We start from the raw sequence: 19,861 nt of genomic DNA, 5'->3' as shown, positions 1-19,861 counted from the left end.
CATTCTTCCAACTGAATGTGCAGCCATTTACGACCACTCTTTGGGTCCGATCACTAAGCCAGTTATGAATCCACCTAACAGTTGCCTTGTCCATTCCATACTTAGTCATTTTTTCAATAAGGATTGTATGAGAGACTTTGTCAAATGCTTTGCTGAAGTCAAGATATACTATATCTACAGCATTTCCTTGATCCACCCAATCAGTGATACCGTCATAGAAGGAAATTAAGTTAGTCTGACATGACTTATTAGTTACAAACCCATGCTGACTCTGTTTAATCACTTCATTCTTATCCAGGTATTGACATACATGTTGTTTAATAATTTGTTCAAAGATCTTTCCTGGTATAGAAGTCAGACTCACCGGCCTATAGTTGCCTGGGTCCACCTTCTTCCCCTTTTTGAAGATAGGAACAACATTTGCTCTTCTCCAGTCTTCTGGCACTTCTCCTGTTCTCCAAGAATTTTCAAAGATTATGGAGAGGGGTTCAAAAATTTCTTCTGCTATCTCCTTCAGTACTCTGGGGTGTAATTCATCTGGACCTGGAGACTTGAATTCATTTAGGTTAGCTAAGTGTTTCCTCACTATCTTTCTGTTTATAAATATCCTGGATTCTTCTATTCCCTTAATAGGACAGTGAATAACAGTTGATGTTACATTTCCTTTCTGAGAGAAAACAGATGCAAAATAGGAATTTAAAAGTTCAGCCTTCTCAACATCCTGTCTTACCATTTCATCATTTTCATCCTGTAAAAATCCTAAAGCATCTTTGACTTTTCTTTTACTTTTGACATATCCCCAAAATCCTTTATTATTGCTTTTGACATCTCTTGCAAGCCTCAATTCATTTTCAGCTTTAGATAATCTGATTTGTGCCCTGCAGGTTCTGCAGACAGCATTATATTCTTCTTTAGATATGCCTCCCTCTTTCCATTTTATAAACATTTTTTTCTTCCTTTTTAGCATGTGCTTAAGTTCTGTGTTCATCCATCCTGGTTTCCTTAAATGCTTCCTATTCTTCCCTCTTTTCGGAATTGTTAACAATTGTGCTTTGAGAATTTCATTTTTCAAGATTTCCCATCCTTCCTGGACATTTTTGTCTTTAAGGATATCCAGCCATTGGATCCCTCCAATTCTCTTTCTGAATCCCTTAAAATCTGCCTTTCTGAAATCTAACCTTGACGTCTGAGTCTTCACAGGTCTTCCGCCTCTAGTTATCCAAAATTCTAAAATAGCATGGTCGCTACCTCCTAGGGTCCCAGCCACTTTTACCTCCTCAACCATTTCCTCCCTGTTTATAAGGATTAGATCCAAGGTAGCAGTTCCCCTTGTTTTCTCCCTTACCTTTTGGAAGATAAAGTTGTCAGCAAGAGAGGATAAGGATTTCCTTGACCTGTTAGTTTTGCCTGAGAGAGATTCCCAACAAATGTCTGGATAGTTGAAATCTCCCATGACAACTATGTCATATTTTTTGGAGAACTTGGCCATTTGATGCATAAAGAGTTCATCCATATCTTCAGCTTGCACAGGCGGCCTGTAGTAAATGCCTACAATGGTGTCCTTTCCATTGTTCTGTCCTTGTATTCTTACCCAAACAGTTTCCACAGAACTCCCAGTCTCTGAAGCTTCAATCTCTGTGCAGATATATGCGTTTCTAACATACAATGCGACACCTCCTCCTCGTTTATCAAGTCTGTTTCTTGCAAATAAGTTGTATCCTTCTAGTCTTGTATTCCAATCATGTGTATTGTCCCACCAAGTTTCAGTGATTCCAATGACATCATATTTCTTTTCCTGTGTTAGTAGTTCCAATTCTCCTTGTTTGTTGCCCATGCTTTGTGCATTAGTATAGAAACATTTTAGTTTGTGATTGGTTTCTCTTTCTCCAATATTTTTATTAATTAGATTCTTTCGTCTTTGTTCTTCCTTTCCACTTCTAATAGCAGAGTTCTCAATAGCATTTGTCAGGTGTATGGCTTTTTCTGGTCTTTTGCTTCCCTTCCCATGTTGTTCTAGGGCCATTCACATTCCAATAACTTACCATATTGTACAATTCCATCTGCTTTGGAGGAAGAAGTGGCCTCTGTACCTATTGGGCCCCTATGCGGCTGCAGAGGTTGCACCAATAAGTCAGCCACTGTGCCGAAGGCATCTCTACCACCTATGAAGACATTACTGAGATAGCGTTATAAAGGCATTATTTCCAAAATCATAAGTTATTCCCTATTAATAAGATTTGCGATAACCTATTTATTTTTGAGGGTCCTACCGATGGGACCCCACCAATCTTGAGAACACAGCTCGAGATCCTGGAAGTCATGAATGGAGAGGACCTGTGCTTAACCTCTGCTTTGCTATTTTTCTCTGGCACTGCTGGGCTCCTCCTGTTCTCTCAGTCTCAATTCTGTGATTCTGCTTAATAAAAAAAGGCAGAATGGCATCAGTGAGTCTGTGAACTCACAATCAACCTACCCAACTCTTACTTTCCCTCCATCATGAAGTCTACTTGTTTTTCATATGGCCTCATTTACGAGTCAGGGATTTTCTCATATGGGAGAAGTCAATCCAAGTTTCATCAGTGTTTTTTTTTGTATCAGAGTTTCATCAGAGGTTGGTCACTGTTAGTTTTTAGCATCAGAGGTTGGTCAAAGTTTCATCAGGATTTCTCAGATGAGAATCAATGAGAAACAAAAAAAGCAAAAACAAAACAAAAACATTTATCTACCTTCATCACCATCACAGATCCATAGACTTGCTTTGCTGCTTCTGTTCCGACACTCGGATCATCAATATCAGACATGTATACACAATTTTGAGCTGATCGCCTAGTTTCCTAAAAAATTACGGACAAGAAAACTGGCCCAAACGGGCCGAATCGCTGCTATTGGTACGAGTGCTATCCGTGAAAAACATGAATAAAACAGGTATGGGAAAACATAATGAGTGAAAGAGCCCTAATATGAGATTTTAGGAAGATGTTAGAACAGTTGTAAACTCCCTTAGTTGTTTTTCGGTGAGTGCGGAGATTCTGAAAATTAAGGCCGGGTTCAATGAGATTTAGATGGGAAGGAGCATCTGATAAGTGCATGCAGGGCAATTTTCTTTAATAAAATAAGTTAATTATATTTGCATTAAACGTTGATTTATATATACACTCTCGCACCCCTCCAATCTATTCTAAACTCTGCTGCCCGACTAATCCACCTGTCCCCCCGCTATTCCCCAGCTTCTCCCCTCTGTCAATCACTTCACTGGCTCCCCATTGCCCAGAGACTCCAGTTCAAAACCCTAACCATGACATACAAAGCCATTCACAACCTGTCTCCTCCATACATCTGTGACCTTGTCTCCCGGTACTTTCCTGCACGCAACCTCCGATCCTCACAAGATCTCCTTCTCTACTCCCCTTTTATCTCCTCTTCCCACAATCACATACAAGATTTCTATCACGCATCACCCCTACTCTGGAACTCTCTACCACAACATATCAGACTCTCACCTACCATCGAAACCTTCAAAAAGAGCCTGAAGATCCACCTCTTCCGACAAGCCTATAACCTGCAGTAACCACCGATCGACCAAACCGCTGCACGACCAGCTCTACCCTCGCCTACTGTATTCTCACCCATCCCTTGTAGATTGTGAGCCCTCGCGGGCAGGGTCCTCTCTCCTCCTGTACCAGTTATGACTTGTATTGTTTAACATTATTGTACTTGTTTTTATTATGTATACCCCTCCTTATATGTAAAGCGCCATGGAATAAATGGCGCTATAACAATAAATAATAATAATAATAATAATAATAATAATATATAAAAAATAATTAAAATCCATATATCATAGACTATAACCATAACCTGCCCATTATCAGTTTTTAATGAGCAACGCCAGCCATTCACCATTTTATTCAACACCTTAAGCCTCTTTCACACTTCAGTTTTTTTTGCATCAGTTCAAATCCGCCAAAAAGTCAGACTAGCGGATCCGTTGTCAACTGATGTGAACGGATGGCACAGGATCCGTTGAGAGAGAGAGAATTTTTTTTTTTTTCTCCGGCACCCAGAAAGAATTACGGGTTAAATGAGTGTCTGGAGGATCCGCCAGAGAAAAAAAACGTTGCAAGCTCCGTTTTGAAATCTTTGAGGATGGTGACGGACAGCAACTTTTGGCGGATCCTCAAAAAAAACAGATGCAACGGACGGCAATCCGTCACAATCCGCCATTAATGGAAGTCAATGAGGAAAAAAAACGGATCCTCAAAAGAAAATTGAGGATCCGTTTTTTTCAAAACCTGGCGGATTGTGACTGATTGTAAAAAACTGAAGTGTGAAAGAGGCCTTACCAGTTGGGCAAAGAGTTTGTGGGACATCCATTCTGGAGATAGGTGCGGGCTCAAGAGATGGGTCCAACTTCTATCAGACATATATGGCATATCATATGGATGTTCCTTAAGGGAATACCCTGTCATTGGTCATGAAGAAAGTATTGGTGGGGGTTAGACCAAAATGACACCAGCAAATCCTGAAAGGCCTATTTTATTCTGATTTGCTGAAAAAATTAAGCAGTTTAAGAAAAGATAGTCTATACCATGTTCAGTTGGGTAAGGTTATTGGGAGAAACCCTTAAAAATAGTCTATGAAGACACACTTCCTCCATCATACCAAATTCGCTCTATGGCTCCTTTGAATCTATTGACAATAGTCTTATCGCCAATTTTCTAGGAAATTTCAAGTCACATTCAAAGAACTAAGCTTCAATATGGCAAGTGTTCATGGTGAATATTACCGAGGCGATGAATAGAGATAAGAACTGTAAACCGACTCACGGTGAATTGAATTGTGTGGAATTTTTATGAATTTGCTGAACCTGGTGAATTCAAACAATTAGGGATTGTGCAAATCGTCTAAAATAGTTTCCACTATATAACACAGTGCACAAGATTGTATCAGCCAGGGAAGGATCAATGACCTCGGGCAGGTTTTCCCATAATGCCTTGCAGGTATCACAGCACATGATGTAGCACAGCTGATTGGAGTTGCTCTAGCCAGTACAAAAGCAGAGGTAAGGAATGCAGCAGCTATATTACGGTGAATCTGGATAGTGAGAAGACGTAACAGCTCACAGCTTAGCCACAGAGATAGGGAGAAAACCATAAAAATATGTGGAAATTATAATGCTGCATTCACATGACATGGCTGCATTGCACTTTTTTTTTCTAAAATTACAACAAAAACATTGGTCATTCTACCATGATCACGTAAAAAAAAATAAACTCAACACGACTGTAAAGTGTGAACACAGCCTACAGATAGTGTGTGTGATAGCACAGCAGTGAAGAAGATTAGTATGAGAGAAAAAGAGAACAGTGTCATACATGTCTTTCAGGGCAATTTCAGGCTGGTAAACTACGGCGAATCTGGCAAATTTAAATTTTAACAGATTCATTCAACTCTAGTAACGAAGCAACTCATAAAGTCAAACAACAAAATACTAATCTTTTTCCTCAGAGGGTACACCTGGACGTTCAGGTTGGGGAGCATCCCTTAGATTATGCAAGTGTTGATCCAAAGGACAAAGTGAAGGAAGTGTCATACAGTCTGGAACATCTTCGAGGAGAAGTTGATCATATTACGAAAGACCAAGAATATCAAAGGGTAAGTGATACTGCTTTATTTGTGCGCACAGATTTAGAGAAAATCTCCTATTAACATTCACATAGCATGGGCAATTAAAGGCACGTGCTCCTTAAAGACTGACTGCAACTTTGCATACTTTATTGTTCATTTGCTGCCTTACGGTAGAATTAAACAACTTGCTAAATAGTTTTTATGAAAATTTGCTCCTGTAGATGTCTGCAAGTCATCTACATAGCTCAGCATTTTTTCAAAACTGTAACAAATCAGTCAGAGCTCCTGCTCCTAGTTCTGATGGCTCTTTCTGCTCCCATTCCCTTCTCTCAGTTGTTGAGATAGCAGACGGACAGAGATATACACAGATCTGCAAGAGAGAGGGAAGAAAGTATCTAAAGTCTTATGGAAATGAGAGATAACAGGCTATAGAGAAGGGAAAAAGCACAATGAAAGGAAATTAGTCCGGTTCTGGGGCTGTGCTAATACTTGAAAGCAAGGAAAGACAGTAAGGCCATGGATACCCACAGCACTTACATGCAGCCTGTATTACTGAGACAGAAAATCCCACAAATAAAAATCAGAAACTTGGATCAGGTTGCAAACTGCATATCGGGGTGCTTGAAGGCATGAAGATTGCAGACTGAAACTTAGAGCAACATTATTAACTAACCGTAACGGCTTACATATGTAAATACATATGTAATTTTGTCCATGTCCAAGGTGTCCATAGCCTCCACATTGGAACTATGACTTGTAGCCAGAAATCAGTCATCAGCTGTCACGCTCGCGCCTTGGCTGAATGGCACGAGCCCGAGGTTGTGGTCCCACTGTGCCACAGACCAGACTACCCTGGAAGGGGCGTGACTGCGACAGCTACCTTGGTCTTCACTGGAGCCTCTGATGGTGAGGTCAGGCTTGTGCGGCAGATAGCTGTCGGGTGCCAGGGACCTGTTCACACAGCAGGTGCAGGTATGGATGCAGGCAGGCAGGAGTGGAATATGAAGGAACAGGTCTGGACCTGTTCACACAGGAGGTGCAGGTATGGATGCAGGCAGGCAAGAGTGAAATAAGAAGGAACAGGTTTGGACCTGTTCACACAGGAGGTGTAGGTGAAGGCAGGAGTGGAGAGAGAAGCTGCAGAAAGAGGTTCTGAAGCGGCAGCAGGAGTGGAGCAAAGCTGAACCACAAGGTCTGTGGAGAGAAGCTGCATCAAGAGGTTCCGCAGCGGCAGCAGGAATGGAGCAAAGCAGAACCACAAGGTCTGTGGAGAGAAGCTGCAGTAAGAGGTTCTGCAGAGGCAGAAGGACTGGAGCAAAGCAGAACCACAAGGTATGTGGAGAGAAGCTGCTGCAAGGGGTTCTGCAGTGGCAGCAGGAATGGAGCAAAGCTGAACCACAAGGTCTGTGGAGAGAAGCTGAAGCAAGAGGTTCTGCAGCGGCAGCAGGAGCCATGCAGACAGAGCAGCTAGTGTGCAGATGCACAGATAAAGCTGCGAGAGTGCAGATGCACAGACAGGGAGGACACAAGGAAAGACACAGCAAGGAAGGGAGCCACGGACAAGGAGTAAGGGAGACTGATAGACAAAGGTAAGACTGAGTTCAGACAGAGACACAGACAAAGACACAAGGACCAGGATATTCAGCCTCCTGGCAGGCGGACAGAGAACAGACAAGGCACTGGGAACAAGACTCAAGGGCCAGGATATTCTGCCTCCTGGCAGGCGGACAGAGAAATGCTAGGCAAGGTACCAAGACACAAGAGTACGCAGTAAGAGCCTTCAGAGAAGGCAAGACATAGAACAGGGCCTGGCTGGCTCAGCAGCAAGGAGCTAACTGAGTTTAGACATTGCACAGGCAATGTTTCAGTGGGAGTGGCGAAACTAAATAGTCAAGGGCTCCAGGTGATTGGTCAGGGACAGATTACACAGGTGCACCCAGACTGCATAAAGAACCAGAGAGTTCAGGCGCTGCCCCCCTATACACACAGTCTGGAAACATGGAGAGCAGAGGCACAGAGCTGGCAACAGACAGAATTCAGAGCATGGCTTGAAGCAGAAAGTAAGTTGGTGTGCGGGGGATGGGAGACCATGCAGTGATGCCAGCAGGGTTGTTACAGTACCCCCCCCTTTACGGCCCCTCTTCCTCAAGCCTGCCAGAATGACCAGAAGAAGGAGTACGGGGCCACACACAGTCCAGGTTGACACGACATCCTTCAGGTAGGGTGGAGTATGTGTGCCATCAGGAATCACAGATTGCCCGGTTTCTTGGTGCCTAAGGGAGTCAGTTTCCAACACAGAGGGTACAAAGACTTCTTCCTCCTTATTGGCAGAGAGCAGGGACCTGGAAGCTTCAGACTTGACCCCTACATCAGCCAGCCAGCTAGAAACAGCAGACATCTTCACCAAGTCCGAGTTCAGCCCGACATGCCAGAAAAATTGGACCTCCTCCTCCCGGTTGGTGTGAAACGGAGATACGTGGGTCACTGTTCCAACCTCTTCACCCACCTGCCAAATGGAAGCTGGAGGCATACATACAGGGAGCCACTTCCGCCTGTTACCCTGAAAAAACTGGGCCTCCTCTACCAGGTTAGAGGGTGAGAAAATCTCTGTCTCAGTATCTTCACTCACTGGCCACACAGGGGTTGAAGGCATATATTTAGGACCCATCTTCAGCCCGTAATCCAGGGGAGGATAATCAAGAGACAGGGATGCTCCTGGGAGCAGATCACTGGTATAGTCGCTGGAGACGTGTGAGGAGACTGACACTGCTTCCCCTTCTTCGGAGATGTCATCACCCCTTGACTCGACGACTAGCAGACCAGATGAAGGTGACATTGCTGACCGACTCTGACGCAAGGGAACCAGACACCTCTTGTCACTTGATTGTTTCAAGCGCGGTGCCCTACTAGGTTTCCAGACATAGACGGGTACTAGAATCTCTGGATCAGAATGACCCATGGGCATACCTATTCTGACTCATGGATATGTAGAACGTATGGTACCTGGATAGACCTCTCTTTCTGGGCCCCTTCCGTATTGACCTGTACTCACGTTCATACCGATTAATCAGACAGCTTAACTCAGCCATGATCTCATGTAAGAAGACTCCAGGAAAAGAGGGATGCTTTATCTGAAATTCTTGTATTATGATGAAAGCAGCAGGTAAAAAGGAATATTCTTCAGAGGACATGTAAGAGGAAGCATACAGATGGAGGGACGATCACAAAATGGAGAATAAGGAGGGAACAAACATACATCACAGGACTACAGGGAGAGAGTTGGAACAAAATACAGGGAAAGTCAAACTTCTGCCTAGCAACAGAGATGCAACACAAACAATGCAAATATTAAATGATTTCCCAAGTCGTGGGACATGACACTCCCCGTCTGAAATCCTTGGATTTCACGATGTCCGTAATTCTTCGAAGTCGTTTGAACCTGAAAAACAAGAAAAAAGAGAAAAAAACATGTATGCAATAATAAACATCAAGCATTTTTAAAGTCCAACTCGTTGTTTTTGACCCGTAGATCACACCGGGAGATAAGTCCAAGACTATAAACCCATCTTCGGATTGGGGAAGCCAGAAACATGCCAACTCTTCCACCAACCCAGCAATCCAATGGAAAATGTCAATGTTCAATAAAAACTGGGGAATGAGGAGGAATGCTCCCCGCCGTGAGCAACGTCCAGGAGCAATGTTCAGTTCATGTGACGTCCTCCTCTGGCAGTAGCAGCACGAGATCGGTGACCGGACGGAGGAAGGTTCGGGTAGAGCCCCCTTTTGTCACCTTAACTTCTGTCTTACGAGTCTTTCCGTCCTCGCTGGGCATGACCTTGGTGATAAGACCCATTGGCCAGTCATTACGATGAGCCTCTTTGTCTTTTAAGAGAACAAGGTCTCCTTCTTGGAGATTGGGACTGTGTGTCTGCCATTTGTTGTTGTTGGTGTTGCTCGCACAGAAATCTTCGTACAGGAGACTGGGAGGCGTAAACCACATGTTGTCACCAAACTTAGAAGCAGATGTAAGTCTTGTACCTCGGTCAGCTGGGTTTAGATCGGTGGAGATGTGATGCCACTGCTCGGGGGTAGAAAAACTTCTGATGCGCTCTACTCTGTTGCTCACATACACATAGAACTGCTTTGTTTGGTTGTGTATGTACCCGAGTACCACTCTTCTGTCTGTGTAGAAGGTAAATGAATCAACTGCAATGTCCATTTCGTCTCTTACAACTTCAGCAATTTCTACTGCCAGTACTGCAGTGCAAAGTTCGAGTCTGGGTACTGAGTGTGCAGGCTTCGGAGTTAATTTGGCCTTACCCAGGACGAAACCACAATGCACCTTATCAGCTTCTAAGGTCTTCAGATAAGCTACTGCGGCTATGGCTTCTGTAGATGCATCACAGAAAATATGGACTTCTCTTCTGGTTGCAGCCAAAGATGATCTTGGAGAATAACAATATGGGACTTGGAGTTGCTCTAAGAACTTCAAGGACTTCTTCCATGTCTCCCACCTTTGCTGTTTCTGAGTCGGAAGCGGGGTGTCCCAATCAGTGTTCTCGGCAGTGAGCTGTCTTAACAGTATCTTGCCTTGAATAGTGATGGATACTACAAACCCGAGAGGATCGTAGATGCTGTTTATGACATATAGGACTCCTCGTTTGGTAAAGGGTTTGTCACAGGGCGACACTTGGAAGGTGAAGGTGTCCTGTTTGATATCCCACAGTAGACCAAGGCTGCGCTGTGTGGGAGGAACATCAGAACCCAGGTTGAGGTCCTTTAGGTTCGTGGCATGGTCTTCAGATGGAAATGCGCTCATTACTTCTTGACTGTTAGAGATAATCTTGTGGAGTCTGAGGTTTGATGTGGATAGCATTTCCTGTGTCCTGGAGAGTAGGTCATTTGCCTCTTCACTTGTGGGCAAGGACTTGAGCCCGTCGTCTATGTAGAAGTTCTTCTCTACGAATTGACGAGCATCGGATCCGTACTCTCTCTCACCTTCCTGGGCTGTCCGTCTCAGTCTGTAGATCGCCACAGCAGGTGAAGGACTGTTGCCGAAGACATGGACCTTCATCCGGTAGTCTATGACTTGATTGTTGACATTGTTGTCTTTGTGCCATAGGAACCTAAGATAGTTTCTGCTGTCTTCCTTCATGATGAAGCAATGAAACATCTGCTGGATGTCGGCCATTATAGCAACAGGTTCTTGTCTGAAGCGGATCAGTACTCCAAGGAGGCTGTTGTTCAGGTTGGGTCCAGTTAGTAACAGGTTGTTGAGAGAGAGGCCTTCATACTGAGCACTGGAGTCAAACACCACTCTGATCTGGTTAGGCTTGCGAGGGTGATAGACGCCAAAGGATGGAAGGTACCAACATTCTTCTCCTTCCTTCAGTGGTGGTGCAGGTTCAGCATGATCTTTGTCAAAGATGTTCTTCATAAAGTCAATGAAATGCTTCTCCATCTCTGGTTTCCTCTTTAGGGTACGTTTTAAGGATGAGAACCTTGCAGTTGCTTGCTGCAGGTTGTTTGGCAACCTCGCTCTTGGGAAACGAAAGGGTAAGGGAGCTACCCAACTGTTGGAGTCATCTTGAACAAATTCTTTGTCCATAACCTTTATGAATTCTTTATCTTCCCTTGTGGGTGCTAACTTGTTGTCTTCACTTGTGGAATCGAACACTGTTGACCCGAGGTTTTCGTCCCAGGGCTGGAGCATGTTCATGTTGTTGAAGGATTCCTGTTGCCTCTTGGTGTTGCTCACTTTCTCTTTCACCCAGTAATGATGTGGGCATGGCTGAAAATGAGTGCTGCGACCATTTGGCAAGATGTTTTTTTTGTAAGAGGAGATGTTATTAGGTCTCTTCATCTTATGTATGCAAACATCGCCTATAATTACCCAGCCTAGATCAAAGCGTTGGGCAAATGGTGCATCTTGTGGTCCGTTAATTTGCTGACGTACCTTGTGCAGCCGGAGAATGTCTCTGCCAAGCAGAATCAGGATATCTGCGCTGTTGAGGGCTGGTATCTTGTTTGCTATCCCCTTGAGATGTGGGTGATGAAGAGCAGCCTCTGGTGTTGGGATCTCTTCTCGATTGGATGGAATCTGGTTGCACTCAACAAGTGTGGGTAAGGGTATCTCCACGGTGTTGTCGAGGGATGTCGCTATAAGACCACTGGCCCTTCTCCCAGAGACCTCTGTAACACCGCTGCAGGTACCTAAGGTGTAAGGGTAAGCATTTCCCTTTAAGTTAAACATATCAAAGAGTTCTGACCTTGCAAGTGATCGGTTGCTCTGATCATCCAAGAGGACGTACACCTTCACGGCTTTCTCTGGGTGACCATTGGGATATACGTTCACCAGGCAAATCTTCGCACAGGACTTGTCCCAGAGACCCTCTCCGCAGACTTCTGTGCACGAAGAAGATATTGTGGTATGACTTGCAGTTTGAGCTGCGTCCTCCCCGCCATGGCTCGTGGTGGGGGAAGGAGTACGTGTAGAGTCAGGACGGTATGGGTGGAGTGCTTGTACGTGATCCTCACTGTCACACTCCATACACTTAATTGTAGTTTTACAGTCTTTAGCAAGGTGTTCAGTAGAAGCACAACATCTGTAGCATACCCCGAACTTCTTTAGAAGTTCCTTGCGTTCTTGGAGCGGTTTCTTCCTGAAGCCGATGCACTTTTTTAAGGGATGTGGCTTCTTGTGGATGGGACACTCACGATTTGGGTTCTCTATCTTTTCACCCTTGTTGCTCTTGCCTGGGGCTGATGTTGGTAAGGGAAGAATATCCGTCTTCTTCACTGACACTGGACCCCTGCGGTTTCTGTCATTCGAGCTTGTGTTCACGTATTTAGAGGGAGGTGAAACTGGGCCACTGGATTCTCCGTAGGAAAAGCTTGGGTCATTCTTACGTTCTGCAATGTCTTTTATAAACTCACAGAAGTAGGAGAATGGAGGAAATGACACTTGATGGTCTTTCTTGTATTTTGACCCTATTGCAGTCCACTTCTCTTGTACATTGTATGGTAGCTTGGAGATAATGGGGTTTACTCCACGAGCAGTGTCCAGGTAGCTAAGGCCAGGTAGGTGGGTGTCTGCCTTGGCCAGCTGGAGCTCTAACAGCAGGTCACTGAGCTCTAAGAACTTTGAACTGTCCTTGCTTGATAGCTTTGGAAAATTCTGTAGTCGCTTGAACAGTGCATCCTCTATGGCTTCTGGACTGCCAAAGTTTCTCTCTAGTTTTTCCCATGCAGCCATGAGACCAGCCGTTGGATTACTGATATGTACAGACCTGAGTCTCTTGACACGCTCTGTGGATTGTGGTCCTAACCATTTGATCAGCAGGTCCAGCTCTTCCGCAGCAGTGATGCCGAGGTCACCAGTTACGGTTCTAAAGGCACTTTTCCAACCTCTGTAATTTTCAGGTTGGTCGTCAAACCTTGTGAGACCGGTTTTAGTAAGTTCACGGCGAATCATGTACCTTGTGAAGTCGGACATGTCTGTTCTTTCTGACTTAGGATGCACAATTGTAGGCTGAGCGGTGTTGTACATAGGGGTTGAGACGTCTTGGCCTTGAAACATGGGGAAGTATGGAGTGGCAGATGCATTTAGTCCAGCAACTGGTTTGGTGGGTATAGTTTCTGCTACATGTGGAGGTGGCACTGTGTGGTTGTCGAGGGTATAATGACCTTGAATGCAGGATTCTCTAAGTGGATCGGCATCCTGGTGCTCTAGAGAAGCGTCAACACCATCAAGAGTGTTAGTGATGATCTGCAGTTCGCCATCTTGGCTTAGCACGTAGTCTCTTGTGCGTTCAATAGGGTCTTCTGCCTCCATTTCACACAAACTGACGCTGTCTCTTTGACTCCCACTGATAGCCTGCTCGAGTACCTTTAATTCTGCCACGGCTGTTGCATGCTCACATTCCTTCTGTAGAGCTTCCATTTCCGCTTTCACGCGTGCCGCTTCTGCATCCATTTCTGCTCTATTTTGTGCAGCAGCTGCGTCCATTTCTGCTCTCTTTTGTGCAAAGGCAGCTTGTACCTTAGTAGTTTCAGCCTTAGCACGTGCTCTTATAAGCTGCTCAGTAAGAGTAGAATATTTTGATGAACTTGACCTAGATGAACGTTTTGAGTGCTTACACGATTTGGATGAGCGAGTTAATGCATCTGGTGTTCGTGCGATTCTAGCCTCTATCTTGGCTTTAATGTCACGTACAGTGCAGTCTCTTTCAGAATTAAGCTGCTGGAATCCTTGCAATTCGTTTAAAGTCTCTGGGAGATTCAGTTTCTTCAGGAGAATAATGTATTGGTCACTCTTCTCCATATACATTTGGTATGCTGTGCATAATTGTTCTAGGACTCCCTCTGGTGGTAACTCATGAGAAGCAGGCCTTGATACAGTGTCTATGTGACTCAGCACTTTCTTCCATACTGAAGACACATCACTATATAATTCACATTTTGCAGTCTCTAAATTCTCCATGACTTTCCATGTGGGTTTGACTGTACGTTTTCCCCTTTCGCTAGATGGTGGATGGGGGTCTGGGTCTCTTTCCTGTGCTTGTAAGTCTGGTAGGGACATTGTATTCCTTGCTTCAGACATAATTAGATTGCAGGCAGGAAGAGTTGATGATGGGGGTTATACTTCCTACTGTTCAGCAACAGGAAATACACAGAGACTCTGCACGGAGTTGATACTTTGTATCTAATGCTGGAGCAGCTGCAGGGTCCTGTGTAATGATGGGAGTTATATTCCTCTCTGTTCAGCTGCAGTGTGTGGCTTCTATGCGCGCTTGGGTCTGGCTGGAACTGGGTTACAGTCTATCTGGGAAATGTCCTTTTCCACTGAGATTTAGCACAGACCTTGAGTTACTGTCTCTTAAGGCAGGTTATTCCTTTTTACTATTCTGACTCATGGATATGTAGAACGTATGGTGCCTGGATAGACCTCTCTTTCTGGGCCCCTTCAGTATTGACCTGTACTCACGTTCATACCGATTAATCAGACAGCTTAACTCAGCCACGATCTCATGTAAGAAGACTCCAGGAAAAGAGGGATGCTTTAACTGAAATTCTTGTATTATGATGAAAGCAGCAGGTAAAAAGGAATATTCTTCAGAGGACATGTAACAGGAAGCATACAGATGGAGGGACGATCACAAAATGGAGAATAAGGAGGGAACAAACATACATCACAGGACTACAGGGAGAGAGTTGGAACAAAATACAGGGAAAGTCAAACTTCTGCCTAGCAACAGAGATACAACACAAACAATGCAAATATTAAATGATTTCCCAAGTCGTGGGACATGACAATACCAGTCAGCAGATGGAAGATGAACTTCTTCATGTATAAAGCTCCGACCTGGAGCTGTAGTTGTCCTTGCAGGACTAGACTGTTTTCCAACAGGGCTTGGCCACCTCGAGACAACGCCCACGTCGGCTTCGGGACCTGTATGACAGAGACGACACACTGACTCCGTATGGCTGGCGGTTTATACACACCAAAGCTCCCAGAAGGCAGAGAAACAGTCATTGGCTTCACAGGACAGAGACCGTCGGGATGTTCCTTCACGAGACCAGATTGCGGCTGTAAGCTTGCCAGCCGCTTTTTCTTAGACCTCTTGGACCTTACACGGGAGGCCACCTTAGCAGGCTGAGGAACAGAAGTGTCAGGAACGGTCACAGACGGATGAGAGGATTCACCCATAGGTTCCTCTTGTCTGGTCTGTATCTGGAAGCTTGAAGATGAAGACTTTTCAAGAGCAGCTGGACGAGGCATGTCGAACACTTTACGGAAGGCCACCAGGAAGGCCCCTAGGCTCATGACGACAGGGTCCCCTGCTTCCCAAAGGGGACAGATCCATATCAAGGCATCACCAGCTAGGTAGGACATGATGTATCCCACCTTGACCCGGTCAGAGGGGAAACAAGCTGCATTCTGCAGGATGTAGTGCAGGCATTTCTTCAGGAACCCTTGGTACTCTTTAGGGTCCCCATAGAACCTAGGCGGGTCTGCTGGGTCGTGCTCTTCATAGGCCAGGAGCTGATTGTAGAGGGCATTGGAGACGATGATTGGTTCAGAGGTCTCCACAATCGGAACCACGCAGGACGGAACAAATTCCTCTGGTTGCTCAAACTGGCGGAACACAGGTTCATGACGCTCTGCGAGCGGAAGGACATGGGACTCAGCGGGGACCATGGCCTGTGCAAACTGTCACGCTCGCGCCTTGGCTGAATGGCGCGAGCCCGGGGTTGTGGCCCCACTGTGCCACAGACCAGACTACCCTGGAAGGGGCGTGACTGCGACAGCTACCTTGGTCTTCACTGGAGCCTCTGATGGTAAGGTCAGGCTTGTGCGGCAGATAGCTGTCGGTTGCCACTCCAGGGTGGTGTCTGGCTGTGGCTGCTGATCCCACTTGGAGACAAGTCACTTGGACAGATGTGACTGACAGGCAGACTGAGACACAGGGCAAGAAGGTACGACAGATACAGGGCAAGCAGGCGTGGCTTGGAGACACTGGGCAAACAGGCACGGCTTGAGACACAGGACAGGCGGGCACGGCTTGAGACACAGGACAGGTGGGCACGGCTTGAGACATAGGACAGGCGGGCACGGCTTGAGACACAGGACAAGCGGGCACGGCTTGAGACACAGGACAGGCGGGCACGGCTTGAGACACAGGACAGGCGGGCATGGCTTGAGACACAGGACAGGCGGACACGGCTTGAGACACAGGGCAGGCGGGCACGGCTTGAGAAGGAACAGGATATTCAGCCTCCTGGCAGGCGGACAGAGAACAGACAAGGCACTGGGAACAAGACTCAAGGGCCAGGATATTCTGCCTCCTGGCAGGCGGACAGAGAAATGCTAGGCATGGTACCAAGACACAAGAGTACGCAGTAAGAGCCTTCAGAGAAGGCAAGACATAGGACAGGGCCTGGCTGGCTCAGCAGCAAGGAGCTAACTGAGTTTAGACATTGCACAGGCAATGTTTCAGTGGGAGTGGCGAAACTAAATAGTCAAGGGCTCCAGGTGATTGGTCAGGGACAGATTACACAGGTGCACCCAGACTGCATAAGAACCAGAGAGTTAAGGCGCTGCACCCCTATACACACAGTCTGGAAACATGGAGAGCAGAGGCACAGATCTGGCAACAGACAGAATTCACAGCATGGCTTGAAGCAGAAAGTAAGTTGGTGTGCTGGGGATGGGAGACCATGCAGTGATGCCAGCAGGGTTGTTACATCAGCTGATTTTGATTTTCAGACTGGGATTGTTTGGGTCCACAAGAGAATATGATTCTGAGGACCCATCTTTTATAATTGTTAGAACTTTTACGACATGGTAGGTGAAGAAATCAATTTCTTACATGAATAACTAAATATTTCCATAGCATATAACATTTCACAACAGCCTTTATCTCTTTTTGCCACAGAACCGTGAGGAATACTACAGACGGAAGAGTGAAGACATGAACGGGAATGTCTTGTGGTGGGCAATCGCACAAATCGCCATTCTCACAACTGTGGGCATCTGGCAAATAAAGCACTTAAAAGATTTCCTTATTGCCAAGAAAGTTGTGTAAAATTTAACAAAGCCATGCCCAATAAAATGTTTAAGTTCTATACAACATTCCTGCTTGAATAATTTAAAGGGGAAATATCAGCGTTGCATAAATGTTTTCATAAGTAAGTATGGGATGAAACAAACAGACTCTGTCTTGTAGAGCTGCCATCCAGTGGTTATGATGTGCACTGCAGCCTTGAATTTATATGAAATTATAGGCCACGCCCTTAGCCATACTCTATAGCCACGCCCATTAACCATTTCATTCTCCCTGGCCACCTATAGACAATGTTAGAAAGTGGTGAATGACTACTCTATGGAAAAATGGATGGTGTCATTCAAAACTACACCTCATCCTGCAAAAAAAACCAAGACCTCATATGCCTATATCTATGGAAAGAATAAAAAATCTATGGCTCTTGGAAGAAAGGGAGAAGGGAAAAATGCAGACATAAAAATTAAAATTGGCTGCTTAGGCAAGAGGTTATAGGGGTGTCCATACTCGAGAAAAAAAAAGTCTGCCGTCACTATATGTTACTGAAAACTTCTGAATTGTGAGAGTGCAATATACACACTGTCATGAATCTCTGTATCAAGAGGGTGGTAACATGACAACATGGATGTAGTTTGCTGAGACTCATCCAGTTTCTCTCATTTCCCTTTTTTGGACACAAGCTGAATTCCTCTAGTTGACATGTGACCACTAGCTCAAACCAGCAATACTTAGGAATCGTGACAGTGCAATCATTTCATGACATTGCAATCCAGCAGTCTGCAGTCACATAGAGTGACTGCACACTTTTGTCCCAATCCTGGACAATCCCTTTAATATGTAATACATGTATTTTTGAGAATCAAAATCTTATTTTTTCTTACTTTTTGGGGGACACTTTAATTTTTTGAGTTTACAATATATACAGTCATCGCCGAAAGTATTGACGCCCTTGAAATTGTTCCAGAAAATTATGTTTTTCTCCCAAAAACTTATTGCAGTTACATATGTTTAGTTCTACACATGTTTATTTAATTTGTGTGTATTAGAACAACATAAAAAGCAGAAAAAAAAGCAAATTGGACATAATTACACATAAAACCCCAAAATGGGCCTGACAAAATTGTTGCCACTTTTCCAAAATTGTGGGTAAACAACTTTATTTAAAGCATGTGATGCTCATTCAAGATCACCTGTGGCAAGCAACAGGTGTGAACAATATGAAAATCACCCCTAAAATCAGATAAAAATTGGAGAAGTTGACTTAATCTTTGAATAGTGTGTCTGTGTGTGTGCCCCACTAAGCATGGGGAACAGGAAGAGGAGAAGAGAAATGTCTCAGGACTTGAGAACCAAAATTGTTTAAAATTATCAACAAGGTTACAAGTTATCTGGGAGAAATACTTCATTTTCTGGACTAATTTCAAGGGTTTCATCACTTTCTGCCATGACTTTATAGTATCTCTCTGTACCAATACAATGTGCCTATAAAGAAGAAGAACAACATTTACCTTTGGCTTTGCAGCCTGTGGCTCACAGCTAAAGCAGCTGCCTGCCATGCAAATCAGTTCAAATCCTGGAGAAGACAAAACTTCAAGAAAATTAATATTGTAGAATGGCCAGGTGAGGAATGGAGATAGTTCTCTATGTTGCAGTATTGATGTTTGAACATATCCCTGACTTCCAAGATAGTGGGACATCTCCTCCAATTTGGAATTATATCTCTGCATCCAGGATAGTAGGGAAGCATTAGACAGGTGATATCTTCCTGATCGGTGAGCGACCGACTGCTGACCGTCTACTCAGACATGGACTCATTAGAAGATTGAGATTCTTTTATCCCTGATAAAATGTAGCACATTGTGCATGCTCAACCACCACTCCATTCATTCCCTATGGAGCTACCAAGTTCTGTACTCAGCTGTTCCCTGGAAGTTCCATTGAGAATGAATGGCTCGGTGGTTGGCCATCTGTTCGTACCCCATACTTTGTAGCTGGGATATGATTTCCCTGTCAGGGTTGGACCCCACTGACCAATTTATCACCTATCCTGCGTATCCATTAATCATATATAAATATTGCAATGAGTCTCATTTGCACAAGGAAAGACTAGAAGCAATGGAATGAAACTGAAAGGGAGATGATACAGATTAGATATTAGAAAAAACTTTTTGATGGTGTGGGTGATCAATGAGTGGAACAGGCTGCCACGAGAAGTGGTGAGTTCTCCATCAATGGAAGTCTTCAAACAGAGGCTGGACAGACATCTGTCTGAAATGATTTAGTGACTCCTGCATTGAGCAGGGGGTTGGGCACGATGACCCTGGAGATCCCTTCCAACTCTAACATTCTATGTTTCTATGAATAAACAATTAGGGATTTAACTATGGTGGGTGCAGAAGTTGTAGGCACATCCAGGAACTGGAGTCTAAGAGTAGCCATATGAAAATACCAATATTATTAATAATATTAAGACCTGTGGTAGTTGGGAACCCTGATAGAGATTTTACATTGGGGTTCACAAACGTCAAGGTAGCCCACTGACACCAGCCTTCCACCACTGACGGTTAGCGCACAGGACCTGGCATTGTTGTTATCGATTTTGCCTGTATGCAGAATCAATAGTCAAGTGAGGATTGTGACCTCATTTTTATGCAGGTTTCCCACCTCCG

The 19,861-nt window shown here is 44.7% G+C and overlaps 1 protein-coding gene across 3 annotated transcripts in view; it reads left to right on the top strand.

Annotated features, from left to right (window-relative positions):
* The window catches only part of LOC141088386 (transmembrane emp24 domain-containing protein 11-like), a 113,827-nt gene extending 96,566 nt beyond the window's left edge, over positions 1-17,261 (top strand). For all 3 annotated transcript variants that reach the window (XM_073574402.1, XM_073574400.1, XM_073574401.1), the window contains exons 4-5: positions 5,509-5,655; positions 17,067-17,261. In XM_073574402.1, the coding sequence (XP_073430503.1) occupies positions 5,509-5,655; positions 17,067-17,216 (297 nt within the window). In that variant the 3' untranslated portion in view covers positions 17,217-17,261. The remainder of the gene's footprint in view (positions 1-5,508; positions 5,656-17,066) is intronic.
* The last annotated feature ends 2,600 nt before the right edge of the window (positions 17,262-19,861 follow it).

This window comes from Dendrobates tinctorius, unplaced genomic scaffold, assembly GCF_039654945.1.
Source record: "Dendrobates tinctorius isolate UK_male_01 unplaced genomic scaffold, ASM3965494v1 ptg000039l, whole genome shotgun sequence".
Classification (NCBI taxonomy): Eukaryota; Metazoa; Chordata; class Amphibia; order Anura; family Dendrobatidae; genus Dendrobates; species Dendrobates tinctorius.
Note: the sequence above shows the minus strand (reverse complement) of the source record. Positions and strands in the feature narration are given on the sequence as shown.